Below are 18,892 nucleotides of genomic sequence, written 5' to 3'. Positions count from 1 at the left end.
AGCATGCTATCCCTGTGAATTAAAGTGTCACATTTGACTTTCCATGCAAATTCCTGAGTTTGATCTGATATGCCTGAAGAAGGTCAAAGGTTACATCACTTGAAACATCCAAAATAACACTCAAGCTGAGAACAGCAGTCTGAAGAATACAAAGATGAATGAAGTTCCGACTTTACCAAAATATACAAATAAAAAAGATGCTGTTAATTGACTGTTTTTCAATAAATTAGAAAAATTAAGTTCTGATTTTTATGTCAGTTTTTTATTTATTTTTTTTTTAAATTATATCTTTATTACTTTTGCAAATTTCCATTTCAAATTTTTTTTATTTAAAATGTTAGGTTAATTTAGAGTTAGGTTAGAGCAAAAACAGTTTGTGATATAGACGTACCGAAACCACATTACTAAATACACTTAAATACAAGATAAAAAAAATTGTTAAATAATTTGAAAAAATAAAAATTTAATAATCGTACATTAACTTTGGTTAAGTTTGTTAATGTTCGCTAGTCTTTGAAGTTTTGAGTAAAACTCAAAATCAATGATTCTCAACCATTTTTATGTATGGGTTTTTCTTTTTAATGTATTTTGGTGAACCCATATAGCTGTTTTTATTTTTTTATTTTTCATTAATGAAAAGAAAACTAAAGGACAAATATCAACACTATTTTGAAGGAGAACTGAACCCATAGTAATGTTGCATGTACGATGGGGTCCACATCAACCCCCTGTTGAGACCCGTTGCCCTAGATGACATATAGACTGAAATTTTCTTGGATATGTATAAAAAGTACTGAAAAATATATTGACTTGACTAAATAAAAAATAGTTTAGTTTTTAAAAGCTGTCCAACACATGCCATTGTGTGAAACAGATTTTAAACCGAATGTAATAGTGATAGGTAAAATCAACCAAATGTTGACAAATGATCGACAGGAAAATGATTTTATACTATTGTATAATAATTGATGCAGTTTTATTCTATTTGCATACCTTTTGGGAGGTATGTTGACACTCATATAAAACTACTTTTATGAGGTTGATAGAAGCAAGAGTGATAGACACTGTAAAATAAGTGCAAAGCGGGAGTAGGGAGCAAAAAGGTCAATGACATGGAGTGAGAGAGGGTGAAAGTGATAGATAGAAATTGTTATATGCCCCTTTAAGAAAAAAGTTAAGTCATCTATAGGAAATTAAGAATAAACTCACTTTAAAGATGACAAACAGAGAAATGCCCCCCCCCCCACCATGATAAATATTTGAAAATACCTATTTATAAAATATTGTTAATTCTAAAATTAAGTAAACTGGACTTGCTGTTCCTTTTTTTTTTTTTTTTTTTGTTATTCCGCCCAAACAAGGTACAATGCCACTTGGACGTAAGGGGTTGCTAATTGGAACCAAATCTACAGGGCCACTATGTAGGGAGTTGAGCAGCAAGATGTCTGTTCACATTATACTTGCACTTCTACATGTTGGTACAATCAAGGAAACTGGGAACCGGGATAGAATTCCAAAGTCCAGCAGTTCAAAGGAAGAAACTATAAGTCGAAGGTTTTCTGGCGTCTAGCGTTCTCTACAGTGTAGGAGTTGGATTTTGCTGCTTATTGGGTTAATCAGAGGTATTTACCTCAAGGGGATACAATTGCAAATTTCAGTGATGCGCAGAGGTTCAAGTTTGATTGATAGTGTGAGACCTCTTAAGTTAAAGATTCTTTTTTTTAAAATCTTGTCTAAGAGCAAGAGTTGTCACATCTGGACTGGTGTATCTGCACCAGTCCAGATGTGATAACAATACTCCATGTATGGATGAATGGTGACTTTGTAGAGATATAAGATATTCCCAGGTGTGAGTAATTTTCTAGCATGATAGAGAGAGCCCACCTTCTTTGCAGCAACCTTCGCAATGGTTCTCAATGTATTTGTTCCAGTTCATGTTTCCTGTGAATATTAAGCCAAGGAGTTTAAATGAAGAGCTTTCAGACAGCATATTATTAGTCAGGCCAATCAGTGGTTGAGAAGATTTCTTGTAACTGTTAAAGGATAGTCTTAGCATCTATATTTTTATAAAGTAATAGGGTTCGTGTGTTTCTGTCTGTGTGTACAGCTCTCCATCATCAACGAAATATAAAGGAGGTTAGAGGGTAGATCTCTCCTGGTAGAGAAACATTAGAACCCATTTTAGGATGTTTCTGTTATAGGAGACATAAGAATCTATGCCTAATTTCTTTATATACTAGTCTACAAACCACCCCCATATCGAATGACTTATGCTCATTTGCATATCACATTATATTAAATCTCTTTAACTAATTACCTCGACCTTATTACATATTGGAAATATTCTAATCATTTCAACTGTACTATTTACAAAATCTATTTAACATTTAATTATTTAATATATTTTCATTTAATTTTATATTCGATTTATTTCACTTTACGTATATTATCAAAACAATTCATTGGCGAGGAAAGCTTTATGTTTTGGGATTGTATTGAAAATGTAATGGAAATTTCAATTTCGTTCCGTTTTAATCTTTTATATTTTACTTGCCAATATAATTGAAAGAATACAATTCAACTATCGTAATTTTATATAAATAAACAAAAACAAATATTTTAAAATAAAACTTTATTAAAAAAGAAATAATTTTATTTTTAAATGAAAAAAATCAATTTAGTAAAATAATTGTATTAAACACCCCCAGCCTTGTCAGCAAACCTGTAAACCTATAAAAATTAACATTTCGAATGTAAACAGTGATTTTTCGATTTTGTTAGCGCTTGCCGCAATTAAACACAATTAAAACGGAACTAACTTTATTTCCATTCTATTTTTTAAACAACCCCCAAAACATAACGCTCTCTTCCAGTTATAGCCAATTTTTTTTTAATTAAATAAAACAGGTCAAAATAAACAGATAAGCGCATTTTCTTTTACATTTTTCTTACAACCATTGTCATTTAACCAACTGCAAGATACCGTTACTTTTGTGGGGTTGTTTTGAAAATGGCACGGAGATTATAATTTCGTTCCAATTTAATCTTTCTGGTCGAGCCTATTTCGAAAGCCTGTCTTATCATAGATTTGAACTACAAATAATTTATTACATTTTGATTATTACTATCTTAAGACTTAAAGCTTATATTTATTTCATTTTTCTATTTATATATTGAATTAGTTATTTCCAGTCTTATTTAAACTTAGTGCTTTCTTTAAACCGGATGAACCTTTTATAAAAATATGAGTTTAACGTAAAGAACACGAACAAGGTTTTATTCAACTGAATTTCTTCCAGTTTACTAACAAAATATATAAATTTAAAAGAGATATAAATAATAAAATAAAAAGGTTATGTAATTTAAAAGAAATACACGTACTCACAAAAGCAGAACTTTTTTTACACATTTTTTTCTTTAAAACCATAACAATGAGACTAACAATTACCTAGATCTTAGTAATTATTTGTTTTAATAGAACTGTTTTAATTGTACTGTTTACTTAGTTAACCTAAGTTGGTATTACATTTATTTTGCATTTACTTTTTTTTTTAATTATTACTTTTAGACTGTGACGTTTACACCCGGAAGTAATGAGTCACACGTAGGTCGCTTTTATTCATTCCTTTTGGTCAAGATCAAAGTGTAGTATCTGTTCTTCAGATGCTGCATTTCATTTTCTTGTTCTCTTTCGGTGGAGGAGAAATCCTTCACGACTGAGACAATTTTTATTTTTGTACCTTTTCTCCACGTTAAAAAACGACCCTGGTGTCTAACTCTGTCCCGTGGGGAGGCATAGTAAATAGGTACAATATAATTGTTTATAATTGTACTATTCAGAAATATTATTTATAGTTCGTCCATTTCAGTTAGTATACATTACCTTTACGCTTAATTAATTTACAATCATTAATATCGTTAAACAATTCCGTTTAAAACCGAAATTATGCCACCCAAACGAAGTAGAAACGAAAGTGAGGAAGAAAGAATGGAAAGATTGGAAGCTAATAGACTAAGAGTTGCTGCAATTCGCTCCAATGAAAACAATTCAGATAGAGAAAGACGTCTAGAACTTAACAGGATACGTCAAAGAGAAAGGAGAGCAAGACTGTCAGATTTGGAAAGAGAAACCCAACGTGAAGCTGACAGAACTAGACATGCTGTAAGGCGGTTAAATTCATCACAAGATGAAATTCAAGAAAGGCAAAGATATGCACTGGAAAGAGAAGCAATATTACGATCGAATGAATTATATGAGGTAAGTAGACGTACACAAGGTGAGTTGAGAGTGGCTCAACGACATCAGAATGAATCGGAAACCCAACGAAGCTTTCGCCTATACCAAGGGCAACAACGAGAGGCTGCATGGAGAGAGAGTATGACTTTGCCCCAGCAATTGACAGAAAACGAGGCAGCTAGACAACGAATGACTGCTTTGAGACACCATGAAATAGAACACTGCAATAGAAAAGGATTGCTCTACAACAAAAATGACTCTCTCACTACAGCTGATATAGGAAAAATGGACAAAGTATGTCAACATTGCTCAGCTGTAAAATTTAAAGGAGAAACCCCTGGTTGTTGTTGTTCTTCTGGCAAAGTTGTGCTTGATAGCTTTCCACCACTGCCTCAGTTGCTTCAAGATTTGCTCTCCGGCAATGGTACCATCTCTAAAGATTTTCTGCAAAATCTACGCAGTTATAACAATTGTTTTGCAATGACATCATTTGGTCACAAAATTGCGGCAGTACATGGGTGGAATCCTTCTTTTAGAATTCGAGGCCAGGTTTGCCACCAGATTGGGAGTCTTTTACCACCTGAAGACAAAGAAATGGATGAGAAGAATGCGTGGGGTACAAGTTGAAGGTACTGAAAATGATGATGTATGGAAGGCACCATGCATTGGGAGAATCTACACGATTAGTCCAAAAGCAGGGGAGTGTTATTTCTTACGCCTGTTGCTCAATGAGGTTGCTGGTCCAACTTCATTTCAAAATTTGCGAGCATACAATGGTCAGGTGTTTGAAACATACAGAGCAGCGTGCCTTGCTCAAGGCCTTCTAGAAAATGACCATCACTTGCATCAAGCAGTAGGAGAGGCAAGTGCCACTCAATCACCTTCAAATTTGCGAAGCCTATTTGTGATAATTTTAACAGCCTGTGAGCCAAGAAATCCTCTTGAGATCTGGATGGCTTTTCGTGATGTAATATCTGAAGACATTCTTCACAGATACAGGCAAGAAGTTAACAATCCAGAAGCAGATTTTAATGAGGACATCTACAATAAAACTCTTTGTCTAATTGAAGAAAAAGTTCTCCTTATGTGCGGTCAACCATTGGCAAGCTATGGATTACCTGCACCAACGCAAGGGAGAGATGAAAGACTCGCGAGAGAGTATCAACGTGAAGTTACTTATAATCTTGAAGAACTTTCCCTACAAGCAGAAAATATGCAAGAAAAACTGACCGATTCTCAAAGAGAAGTTTACAATTCATTCATGGCAATGTTGGAAGCACAAGGTGAAATGAACAAAAACATGATGTTTCTTGATGCTCCAGGTGGTACGGGCAAGACTTTTGTAATCAATTTGATCCTTGCAAAGATTAGATCCATGAGAAAGATTGTGCTTGCAACAGCATCCAGTGGCATTGCTGCTACTCTACTACAAGGTGGCCGCACTCTTCACAGCACTTTTAAAGTACCCTTGGATACTCATCGAATGGATCAGCCAGTTTACAAAATTACTGGTAACTCAGCCTTGGCAAATGTAATTAGAGACACCTCTGCAATCATTGTAGACGAAGCCCCAATGACGCACAAGAGTGCTTATGAAGCAATTGACCGAACACTGCAAGACATCACAGGAAACAAGAATCCCATGGGTGGCATTCCAACCTTATTTTGCGGTGATTTCCGTCAAATCCTCCCAGTGGTTAAAAATGGCACAAGGGCTAACATTGTCAATGCAAGTTTGAAACAATCCTATCTCTGGAGGCACGTTATAGTGAAGAGACTGACTACTAATATGAGAGCCTATATCTCTGATAACACAGCTGCAGCAGACTTCTCAAAATTGCTTCTCCAAATCGGTAATGGTCAGTTTCCTATCACTTCTTCACCTGACACAATTAAGATTCCAACTGCGCTTGGTAAATGTGTCGGTAATCAGAAGCAACTGAAAGACAAAGTGTACCCAGACCTGCAAAACAATTGAAAATCACCGGATTGGCTTGCTGAGAGGGCTATTATTTCGCCATTAAACAGCAATGTGAATCATTTGAACAATTCAATAATGGATGAATTTCCAGGAGACACAAAGCAATACAAGTCAGTTGATTCGGCTACTAATGAATATGAAGCTGTTCACTACCCTGTGGAGTTTTTAAACTCTTTGGAGATATCTGGAATGCCTCCACACATTTTAAATCTCAAAATTGGATCGCCAATCATGATTCTTCGATCCTTGGAACCGCCAAAAACAACAAACGGAACCAGATGTGTTATCACCAGATTGCACACCAATGTACTTGAGGCCACCATTTCCTGTGGTCCCTACAAAGGCGAAACCGTTCTACTGCCAAGGATCCCCTTAGTTCCATCGGACTCAGAACTTCCATTTAAATTCCGGAGACTCCAATTTCCTGTGAAGGTGTGTTTTGCAATGAGCATAAACAAAAGTCAAGGTCAGACGTTTAACACCATTGGCGTAGACTTGACATCAGACTGCTTCAGTCACGGTATGTTCTACGTCTCCATCAGCCGGACAGGAAGTTCAGAAAAACTCTACATTCTGGCTCCAAATCAAAGCAGCAGAAATGTAGTTTACCCTGAGGCTCTTCAGTGAAAAGTTCGAGAAATGGATATGAGGAAAAACTGACATGATCTGATTGTGGTAAGTTTTTAGTATTGAATGTGCAAGATAAAATTTAAGCAAGAGTTGAAAATTACTTCAATGAAAAATTTACTATGTAACATCAGTAACCTTCCTTTTTGATGAAAATGTTTTGTGAAGTTCCTGATTGAATTTCAGTCACTACAAGAGGTAGTTAAAATGTTAATCACCTTATGCAATCGTTGCTCTTACAACATCAACTTACTGGAAAGGTGCCCACAGATTTTGGTACCCGAGTGCGCAACAAAGCTCCGTGCGAAGCACGGGTATCTTTGCTAGTAATTGAATATTACGATACATTTCCATTCCATTACAAACAGGAAGTTATTCTTTAAGGTTTCAGCCATTGCCTTGGATACATGTTCATTTGTTTTCTCCTCATGTTTGTCATAGAATGTGGTCTTAAGCACTTTCCTTCCTTTTGATTTTGTTTTTGGCATATTTATTAATATTTGATTGCCCCTGAAGAGCAGCCAAATTAAAGGCAATATATTTTTGTTACAGGTTGCAAAACACGCGTAAGATAGGAAAGAAGAAAATATAGGTTGAAATATAAAAAAAATAAACAAAAATTATGATTATAGATTGATTCTTTCCTTGGGATGCGAGTAATTATATAAGGATTTTGTAAGTTACTTGAACCATTGTGCGTACTCTGCAACATGTTAAATTTTTAAAGTGATGGCAATACAATTTGATAGAAAACGCAGTTAGATATGAAACAAAATAAACAAAACAAATGATAATATTGATGAATTCAATAATTTTCAATTAAATATTTATTTAAAAACATAATGTATCTAACCAGGATGCTATGGATAGTGTCATATTCTTTATGTCTACGAGATAAATCTTTTTCAGAAGGAAAAAAATCCCAACTAAATCTGAGTGTTTTTTGTCTAGAAGTTGGGAAATTATGGGATATCCATTGTGATAGTCTCTCAGAAATTATAATAATAATTTACAGTAATAATTATATTATGTGTTTTTATAAATGTAATTTATTTGTTTTTCATTTTTTTTTTTTTTTTTAATAATTTTAATAGTGTGTGTGTTTTTTTGTTTTTTTAAATTTTTTTATTACATTTTCACCCCAAACAAGGCACATTGCCACTTTGGTGTAGGGGGCTACTATCAGGGGAAACAACTACTAGGGTACTATGTAGGGATTTGGGCAGCAAGATGTTGGTTCACGTTGCACTTGAACTTCTGCATGTCAGTACAGTTGGGGAAGCAGTGACCTGGAATGGAATTCCAAAGTCTAGCGTTTCTGGGGAAGAAACTACCGGAGTAGAAAGATCTTTTACATCTAAGGATCTCTACAGTTTGGGGGTGGGATTGTGCAGCTTGTCGGGTCTGTCGAGGGTGTTCACGCCGTGGGGGCACAAGTGCTTGCAGTTCATCAGAGCATTCACCATTAAAATACTTGTAGAAAAGGCAGAGGGATGCAACGCTTCGTCGATGGGACAGAGGCTGAAGCTTAGATGCCAGTTTAGGGCCTATCAGATTTGCGACTCTCTTTTGAACCCTGTCAAGGAGCGAGAGACTAGTAGCCAATGCACCAGCCCAAATATGACAGCAATACTCCATACATGGGCGAATGGTTGCCTTATAGAGGTACAGGATACTTTCGGGTATTAGTAGTTTTCTAGCACGGTAGAGAGAGCCCACCTTCCTTGCAGCGGCTCTGGCAATGCCCTCGATGTAATTGTTCCAACTCATGTTTCCTGTGAACGTTAGGCCAAGGAGCTTGAAAGACGTACTCTCGGATAAAGAGTCGTTGGCCATTGCTATAGGTGGTAGAGAAGGTTTCTTGTAATTATTGAATGAAACCAGTTTTGTCTTGGCGGCATTGAACGTGACCATCCATTTTTGTCCCCATTCCACTACTGATTGGAGGTCATCCTCTAGTGTTTCTGCCATTACTTTAGATATATGTTCATTTGTTTTCCTGTCGTGCCTGCTATAGTGTGGTGTCATCAGCATATATACCCATCTCAGAGGCAGTTTTGTCGGGGAGGTCATTTATGAATATCAGGAACAGTAGAGGTCCAAGGATAGATCCCTGGGGCACTCCCGCATTTATATCATATTGTTTAGATGTACGACCGTCGAGGACAACCTGGATTTTTCTCTTATCTAAGAAGGATTTAATTATGTTAAGTATTCTACCAGTGATACCGTATGATCTGATTTTCCTGAGGAGACCCTCATGCCATACCCTGTCAAAACCCTTAGATATATCTAGAGCTACCGCTCTGCCCTCTCCCGCTTTGTCCTGTGAATGGTATATGCGTTCAGAGATTACAGTGAGGATGTCTGCTGTGGAACGGGCTTGTCTAAATCCATATTGTTGGTCGGTCAGAAGTTTAGCATCTGTAAGGTGCTGGACTAGAGCATGGTTAACTAGGGTCTCAAATATTTTGGTAAAAAGTGGGAGGAGGCTAATAGGGCGATAATTTGATGGGTCAGTTCTTTCATCAGAATTCTTGAATACTGGTATCACAGAAGCAGTTTTCCAACAGCCCTTTAGTATGTGAAGTTGAAGTCCACTCTAAACAAATTAAAAGTCTAAGGGACGGGAAAGCGGTTTGATCAGTACACACACACACACAGACACGGTGACACGCCACCAACACGAACCAGCGTACTCAATTACCAACCGGCCGTTCTTTCTTCCCTCCTTGCCTTCCAAAATGACCTGAATTTATAGTTGTCGAAGACCAACTGATTTGTATATATGCACGAGATTTTGCGAGAGTTTCCGAGATCATACCATTACAAAACGCTGTCGGTACCATCTTGGAATTCTTTTCTTATCCTAGCTTCGCAGCGATGACAAAGCACACACGCACACCTAGGTCGTTTGAACGGTAAGCCCTCATTTTCATAGCTTTTGCCACAGTATGATTTGTGTAAACTGTGATGTAGAGGAAGGTAACTTGTTGGATGAGAATTGCTGATGAGAATTACCTCCCTTGAAGGTGAATAATTTTTTTTTAAATAATTTTTTTCTGTGGGTTTTTATTTTCTATATATTGTTATTCAAAATTTACTATTTGCTTATCTTACATAAACAGATCTTAGTGCTGCATTCTGTTAAGTTGTATATATGTCAGATGCAGGCAGGTATTCCCATTTGCAACCAATGCATAGCTACAATATATATAATGATTATTTATCCAAAGCGACATTCATTCTACTTGGTTGAATTGGCTTGCTTGTTCCAAGGAAGTTTTTTGGGAATATCAAATTCACAAATGGTCCCCATTCACTTGTATATTACTGCCAGGGGAGATGACAACAGGTTTTTGCAGGGAGATGTTGATATCCTCCTACATAGTGTCTGGTGTTCACAAATGGTCACTTATCTGTTACTGACCAGGTTCGGTGACTAGGCTTATGTCCTTACTACATATTATTAATATATACTAGCAGGCCACCCGGCATTGCCAGGTTATAAGTTACACTTAAATATGATATTTTAATTCATGCAGATTATGTATCATTGTAGAGAGGATTGTCTATCGATTATTATATTGAACCTAATATATAGTATTGAGATCAAAGCTAAAAAAATATATATATGACTTGGGTGCCATCAGCTTGAATCGAAACTAAAGCATACAACTCTCTACTCTTCTTCCTTAGCCTCTGAGCTACGCCCATACACACACACACACACACACACACAAATTCATGTCATCCCTTTAAAAGATGGAATCGCCCAATTGTTGAAGACAAGATGCAAGCAAGTAAGGATGCTCGGATGGTCGACAGTTTTATAATTATGAAGATTATAAGGGTTTGTTTACTTTTATATTTATTTATTATTTTATATGTATATTATTTTATATTTTTATTTATTTTTTTTTAATAGAATCTATTGTTTTGGTGGTCACGGTCCAGCCATAGACGACTACTTGTGCAACAGTGGTGAATATGTTAAAGACCTCAGTAGTGGAACTGTACGTTTGTATATTTGTCTACTTTTTATTTGTGCCTTTTTATTACACCTTACGATGAGGAAGGGGCAATTATGTTTATAATACTTATTCATTAATGGACAGAGGAGGGGTAATGGGTGATGGCTCCTAAGAATCCAAATTAGAGCATGGTGCAGTAGCATCCAATCATATTCAAACAATCTCCATTTATCCTAATATTTCTCAGTACTAGGATATAGTGTTAGCTAATGGATGATCTTATAATGGATAGTGAGTACATCAACCAGTGTTAATCTTAAAAAGAGTCAAATTGAATACAGGTTGAAGTGCCACAAAGTTTGGGAAATAAGAGTTCTCACAGGAGACAGAGAGATGTTATGTGAGATTGTCAAAACAAAGAGACATCGGTGACATGATGTAATGGATATCGGGGTTGAGAGAAACGAGGGTTTTTAGAACAATTTGCCTATGGAACATGGGCAGGACAGACTGCCAATAATACTGTGTTAACTGAAAGGAAAACTTTGATAATTGTGTGAGCGAAATCACCCCCCAAGACCTCTGTTCGGTGTGGTCACCCATTTTTCAGTTAATAAGATTGTTAACAAACTGGTTATAAAACTACTATGAGGGTTGTTCCAAAAGTGAAGCCTCTTTTTTTTTTCTTTTTTTTTTTTACTCAAAGTTGAAGAGCTACAAAGATGGGAGCAGTACCATTAAAATGAATGACCTTTTGAGCTCCAGAATTTATTTTTCTACATAGTGACCACCAGTCTCGGTGCACTTTTGCCAACAATGTATGATGGGTGTTTATGGGCATTTGGAGTGCGCTTTGTCATACGAGGTTATTCCAAAAGTAAAGCCTTATATTTTTTTAACTTAAAAAGTTGAAGAGCTGTGAAGTATGAAGAGAGAAGTGGTACCATTGAAACGATCAACCCTTTGTGCTTCAGAATTAATTTTTCTAGAGAGTCACCACCATTCTCAATGCACTTTTGCCAAGAATTCAATAACAGATCTCTGCTTTTGATGCACGTCCATGACAGGGGTTACTTTCTTGGTTTCACAGCATCAATATCTGCAACAGAGATGAAACTTTCAGGTCATGAATGCATAAGTTCAGTCATCATAGTAATGCAATTTGCAATCTCCTCTGATCCATTTGGGCAGAATGAAAAATAAGAAGCATTACTTTTGGAACCCCTCCTACTCTCTCTCTCTCTCTCTCTCATGTGTGATCTATATCTCTCCTAAAATAAACTAATACTAAACTCTCAATGAATATCTTTAATCTCCTTTTCTATCGTAAAAAGAATTGTTAGAAAAATGAAAATGGTATAATACTTTAGTGCGTACAATCAGGAAGTTGGCTTCAGGCATCATCACGCCATTAGCAGATCTTGGTGCTTCTATTTTATAATAATGGAAAAATATTGAATTTCCAGTAAAACAAATGGTACCTACATAATTGTTATATCCTAAATAGTAACATAGCCAAAATTATGGAAAACAGTATGGTAGAAAAATAATTATTGATGAAAAAAGATATTTATAAAATCTAGCAATTTGGTTTCAAAATCTACCACTTTGAATTGGAGAGGTAATTAAGCTTTCAATTTCACAAATTCAGTCAGTTATTTTTAAAGTAAAAGAACCAAACTGGATAAGTTTGAAAATGATATTTGGAAAAGGATAGAATCGAACCCAGTAGGCAAGTGTTAAAAAGATAATATATATAACACTCCTTCCAAGAGGGTGTCAGTTCTCAGTCCGACCGACTCGACTCTGTTGGTTGGTCTTTTCTGCTCTCTCTGACTAACTCGAGCCTATCTCAATATATTAGGAATTCCTTTTCCTTTATGATGTCAAAATGATATGGTAGAAAAATAATTATTCACGAAAAAAGATATTTATAAAATCTAGCAATTTGGTTTCAAAATCTACTAATTTGAATTGGAGAGTTAACAGGAGAGGTAATTAAGCTTTCAATTTCACAAATTTAATCGGTTATTTTTATAAAAAAAATTAAAGATTCAAACAGTTAAAAAAGTTACTTTAAAAAAATCACAAATTATGTACATATGTTATATTATTTTTGTTTTCTGGATAAATTGTGTCTGTTTTGAACTGAGTTACTTTCCATGTGACCAATATGTCTGACCCAACATGTAACCTTATCAAACTGTTTTTAACCTTATCAGAACAATTTTTCATGAATAATTATTTTTCTACCTTTTTGTTTTCCGTAATTTTTGGATATGTTACTATTTGCGCCATGACAATTATGTAGGTACCATTTGTTTTACTTGAAATTGAATTTTTTGTTATAATATAGAAGCACCCAGATTTCTGTATGTTGCTGACGTTTAAAAAAATTTTCTTTCCTCTACCCTGTAACTGAACGCGTATGAGCACATGGGAAAATATCAGCTGTAGGTAGCCAAAAAAACACATATGCAAATTAGAAAGTGTGCATGTGCTTGCGTCAGAAAAAAAAAAGAAAAAATACTCCACATGGTCAGGCGGGAGAAGCAAAGTCTGCGCCAAAGAAGATGGATGTGTACAGCCAAAAGGCAAGAAATAGCTGGCTAATGCCAGTGTAAGGTCAGTACAGAAAGAAAAATGCGGGCTGGGTAAGATGGATGTGTGGTCCTGTAGTGATGGTGAAAGACTTTTAAGCTGGTGTTGTGATGGCAGGGTTTTGTTAATCTCATGACTGACAAAATGAACAGTTAGAAAAAACAAGACTCAGGCATTGTTTGGAAAGTGATAGTAATAAATGCCTTTTGCTAAAACGAAAAAATAGCAGAGTCGGATTTATTTATTTTTGGTTTTCCTTTTTAACCATACCAGACAGCACGGGGGTCCAAGAGATGTTTTAAACTGTAACAAACCTGGTTCAAGAATAACGGCCACGTTACGATCATAGCCATAAAAATAAAGTTGCCATTTCTTTTTTCCTATATATATATATATATATATATATATATATATATATATATATATATATATATATATATATATATATACTAGCTGGGCGTCCAGCATTGCCTGGTGATAAAATATGCTTAAATATGATCTTTTGATTAATGCAGATTTCGTATTTATTATATTATATTGGACCCAACATATAGTAATAATTTTAAAAGTTCAAAAAAAAAAAAAAAAAAGAAAATGACTCATGCACCACCACTGAGAATTGAAACCGAAATGCTTAGCTTAGGATTTATTTTGTCCTCTGCTGTTAATGACTGAGCTATGAAGACATGGTTGCTGCAAGGCCAAAAATTAAAACATGAACCAATAGCTACTACGTTATGCATGCATATCCTAATGCCGTCGTTCGACCTTCACCTGGCAAATTTCATTATTTTAATTTTAATAATTTAGTGCAGATTTTCCCGAGCTAAAACCTATGAAGTTTCATGTCTGTAGATTAAAAACTGTAGAAAGATGTTTGATAGACAAAACTTTTTAAACAAAAATATATATGCATACATGAATATATATGAAAAGAGTTTCGTGTTTACGCAAATATTGTGCAAGTATAAATGTAGAATATCTGCATAAATATAATTACACGTAATAGTTAACTAAAGATGATCATCCCATAAGAAAACCGTAGAAACTAATAGGGAATTAATTAAAATGAATGTTTAAAAGAATATGCAAATTAGCTAGATCTTTTGCTAGTGAATTCAATTCTACGACCCATACATAACAAAGTTGTGTTTTCTTTTTAAATAAATAGAAAAAAGGGTTTTTAATATGAAAAAATTCATTGAAAGATTTTTATACAATGACATTGTAACATTTTCAATATTGAAATCAAGAAGTTCTTTATGCAGACGTAGTATTTATGTGCTGATCTTTTATACACTTTCTGTTTCTTTTTCTAAAATAGCACGAGCTGGTATTTCTTTGGGGTTTTATTTAGAGAGAAGGTACTTAAAAGAGAGAGAGAGATGGTATCTTAGCTAATTCTTTACTTCTTAGAAAGAAATGAGTAATGTACACACAGACAACAAAGTAACAATCGCCTAGATTGGAAGTTTCCTACATTATTGGTTATGACTCGTTCACATGAGTTCCACTGAGAGACGTCTGAAAACGTTTCTTTTCTCTCGCTCAAAAAAATGTGACATCATCGTTTGACTCCTGTTTTGTCTATGGTATTTGACCTTTGCCCCCGCTTCAACTTTACATCACCTATCTCTGGGAACAATTATTTTTGCAGATTAAGGTCATCCTGACATGGACTAAATATGATCCTTGTCAAAATTGACACTAGCTAACTTAATCACTATTGACGTAGGGTTCCTAATATGTAATAATATTAGAAAATCATTCTAAATGTTGATCCATTTGTCTTGTGATCCTCCAAAAAATGGATATTAAAATAAAAATAGTTTTAGTTCAGTTTTGTTCGTCCGTAGAGTTAACTTCAACTTAGAGGTTACAATCCTATGATCAGTAAACACACCATAGAAACTGCTGAAATGACAGGTATTGATCCACTTCTTATTCATAAAAAGATAGTCCAGTTGTGCCTTGTCTCCATTTGGGGATTGATTTTACAATGGAAGAACTTCTAACTGTACTAAAGAAGACCAAGAATCGTAAAGCTGCAGGTTTAGATAACATACCTCCTGATGTATGGAAGACAGGTAGCTTGAATGACATCCTTCTTAATTTATGCAATTCTGCATATAATCAAAAAGTTATTCATATATGGAGGGAAGGATGCATACTACCCTTTCCCCAAGAAGGTTGACCTAATCATACCAAGCAATTACAGAGGAATAACACTCACTCTAATTGCAGCAAAAATCTACTAATGCTATGCTTCTCAACTGTATCCAACCAAAGTTCGGAGAAGTGCTCATGAAGAACCATAATGGATTTAGAAAGAGTCGCTCTACTAGTAGTCAAATACTTACTGTCAGGAGACTAATCGAAGGAGTAAAAGCTAAAAACATTGAGGCAGTCATGCTCTTTCTAGATTTCTCCAAAGCGTTTTACTCCATACGTAGAGGAAAAATGGCCAGCATATTAAAAGCATATGGCATTCCAAATGAAGTTATAATGCTATGATGATGCTATATGAGCACACTTGAGCAATGGTTAGGTCGCCAGATGGGGACACTGAATTTTTCGACATCGGCGCCGGGGTTCTACAAGGAGATGCTCTTACCCCTTTTCTTTTCATTGTCTGTCTTGTCTTTGTACTTCGCACTTGTGTTGATATACACAACATGCTAGGCTTTATCCTGAATGAATCCAGAAACAGATGTCACCAATCAACACACATAACTGATGCAGATTACTCAGATGATATTGCTTTGTTCGCGAATAACACTGCTGATGCGCAAACACTGTTACGCAAGCTAGAAAAGTTTGCAAATGATGTTGATCTCCACATTAATGCGGATAAGACAAAGTTTATGACTTTCAATGTGAAAGAAGAGATCAGGGCTCTAGTTGGCACAACACTGAAAGAAGTCGCTGAGTTTATGTATCTGGGCAGCAACATAGTTCCCACAGAGAGAGATATCGAAATTCGCATCTCAAAAGGATGGGCCGCATTGGATGAGCTACGTTCAGTATGGACTTCAAGGCTAACTGCCAAACTGAAAAGGCAGTTTTTCAGGGCAGTGGTACAGTCTGTCCTTGTATATAGTGCTACAGCCTGGACACTTACTAAAAAATTGGAAAGAAAATTAAACGGCCACACCATATGCTATGAACAGTATTAAATATATCTTGGCAAAATCATCCCACGAAGCAACAATTTTATGCCAACCTACCTGCCATATCTAATACTATCAGGGAGAGATGCCTACGATTTGCCAGTCACTATCTGAGCAGCAAGCATGAATTGGTGAGTGATGTATTGCTATGAACTCCACAACATGGACACGCAAGCAAAAGATGACCTAGATCCACATACATCCAGCAGATAGCACATGACACCAACTGTGAACCTGAAGATCTGAGGCAGCTGATGGGAGACAGGAAACTCAGGAGAGAAAGTCACATTGGTCCAAGCAAGAAGCCCGTCATGATGATATTTTATATATGCAATTTTTTCTTTTAAAGCTTTTTACTGTATCTAATGTACATTTTCTTTTATTAAAAAAATATATGTATATATTTTTAAAGGAGATATATATACTGTGTGTGTATATGTGTGTGTGTGTATGTATAGATATATATGTTTTTATTTTACAACCTCAAGTGTTAACTTAGTCCATTACGATTGTTTCAGGTTGTAAAATAAAAACATATCTAGCTCTACCAACGTATTGAGCACTTTTTATCTTGTGTTTACCACTTCTACCTCTGAGTTTACACAGGTGGCAAAAAGAAAGTCTGCACTTGTAATTTTTTCAAAAACTGCAAATTTAAGCTAAATTTAATGTAACTGTTTAAACAAACTATACCTCATTTGATTCACCTTTTATTCTTCTATAATTTTACCTGTTCATATTTGACTTTTAATTGAAATATTCTAGTGTTCACGTCAATTTAAAAAAATAACTTCAAATTGAGGAGGTAAAAAGAAAGTCTGCAGCAACAAATTCGCTTAAAAGCAGCTTAAATTATCGACCCTAAATCAGTTTAAAATATCCACCAACACAGAACAAAGCATTTACAGTTACATTAAATTTAGCTTAAATTTGCAGTTTTTGAAAAAATTACAAGTGCAGACTTTCTTTTTGCCGGCACTGTGTGTATGTATGTATGTATATATATATATATGTATGTATGTATGTATGTATATATATATATATATATATATATATATATATATATATATATACACACAGACACACGCACACAACACACATTTATACTTACTATGAAACAAACAGCCAATCTCCACAGATGTATATTACTTAATTTTGTAAAAGAATAAGTTGATTGGCCACCTTTACTGGATATTCTTCAGACTGAAGAGAGTCCAACATGGGAGACCAATTGTAGCTCCACTTTATTTTGATCTTCTGTAATATATATATGTGTGTGTGTGTGTGTTTTTTTTAAATTTTTACTCTTTTTTTAAAAATTTCTTCAGATTTATCCTCGTGGCTGGAACAATCAGTTGTTAATATTTGATACAGAGAAAGTGCAATGGTCAAACCCCAAATGTAGTGTAAGTAATTTTTGTTTACATTTCGTTTGTATTTATAAATTACAGATTTATTGCTAATTTCACACTTTGCTGCCAATAATCATTTTGTTGCTACCATTTACCTGCTGCCAAAATACATGACAGAATTGCATCATATTTTTGTCATGAAGCAACCTCTTGTTCATGGTGACTAAGGTGTGATTACTACTAACAATAACAAATACTTCAGGGCTCCATGAATATTGAACATATGAAGCATTCTTAGTACACATTTTGATTTTCTTATTTTATTTATTTATTTATTTTTTTTTGTTTTAGCTGAGGATAAGGCATCCTACTGGATGTCAGATATTCACCCGCTATTTCATACATTCCAGCCAGGGGATCTTTTCAATATTCTAACCATCCCTTTAAGCGCAATTGTTTGTATCTCTCTTGCACTTGATTCACCGGGTATATTTGTGTGGTAATTTTTTAAATTCTTTTTCCGGAGTCCAGTTGCTCCGATAATTACTGGAATGATGGAGATTTTCCTAATGTCCCAGTTTCTTTTCATATTGTACATAAGACCTTGATGTGTATGTATGTATGCCTAAATGCAAAACATTTTGTCCCCTTATCTCAGATTTATTAGTATTAAAATAGGTCAAACTTGAAATAATATATATATATATATATATATATATATATATATATATATATATAGTAATTTGCCAAAACATAGATGAGTGTGCTTAATTTGCCTACGTATTTCTAAAAACAGTTTCTAATAAATTATTATTGTTATTGATTTGTAATTTTTATTATATTTTCTTACATATACTTCATTAGTTGCTTTCTAATATTAACCTGGAATTATATATATATATATATATATATATATATATATATACACACGAAGTGCTTTCATTAAGTTT

The 18,892-nt window shown here is 34.8% G+C and overlaps 1 protein-coding gene across 1 annotated transcript in view; it reads left to right on the top strand.

The window, feature by feature from the left end:
- Positions 1–18,892, top strand: part of LOC145256208 (kelch domain-containing protein 2-like) — an 83,533-nt gene that overhangs the window by 40,629 nt on the left and 24,012 nt on the right. Inside the window, exons 4-5 of the mRNA XM_080114822.1 lie at positions 10,774–10,861; positions 17,919–17,996. Of these exons, the coding sequence (XP_079970948.1) occupies positions 10,774–10,861; positions 17,919–17,996 (166 nt within the window). The remainder of the gene's footprint in view (positions 1–10,773; positions 10,862–17,918; positions 17,997–18,892) is intronic.

This window comes from Euprymna scolopes, chromosome 32 (assembly GCF_053919585.1).
Source record: "Euprymna scolopes isolate OS-2025 chromosome 32, ASM5391958v1, whole genome shotgun sequence".
NCBI classification, from domain to species: Eukaryota; Metazoa; Mollusca; class Cephalopoda; order Sepiida; family Sepiolidae; genus Euprymna; species Euprymna scolopes.
This window is presented reverse-complemented; position numbering and strand designations above follow the sequence as displayed.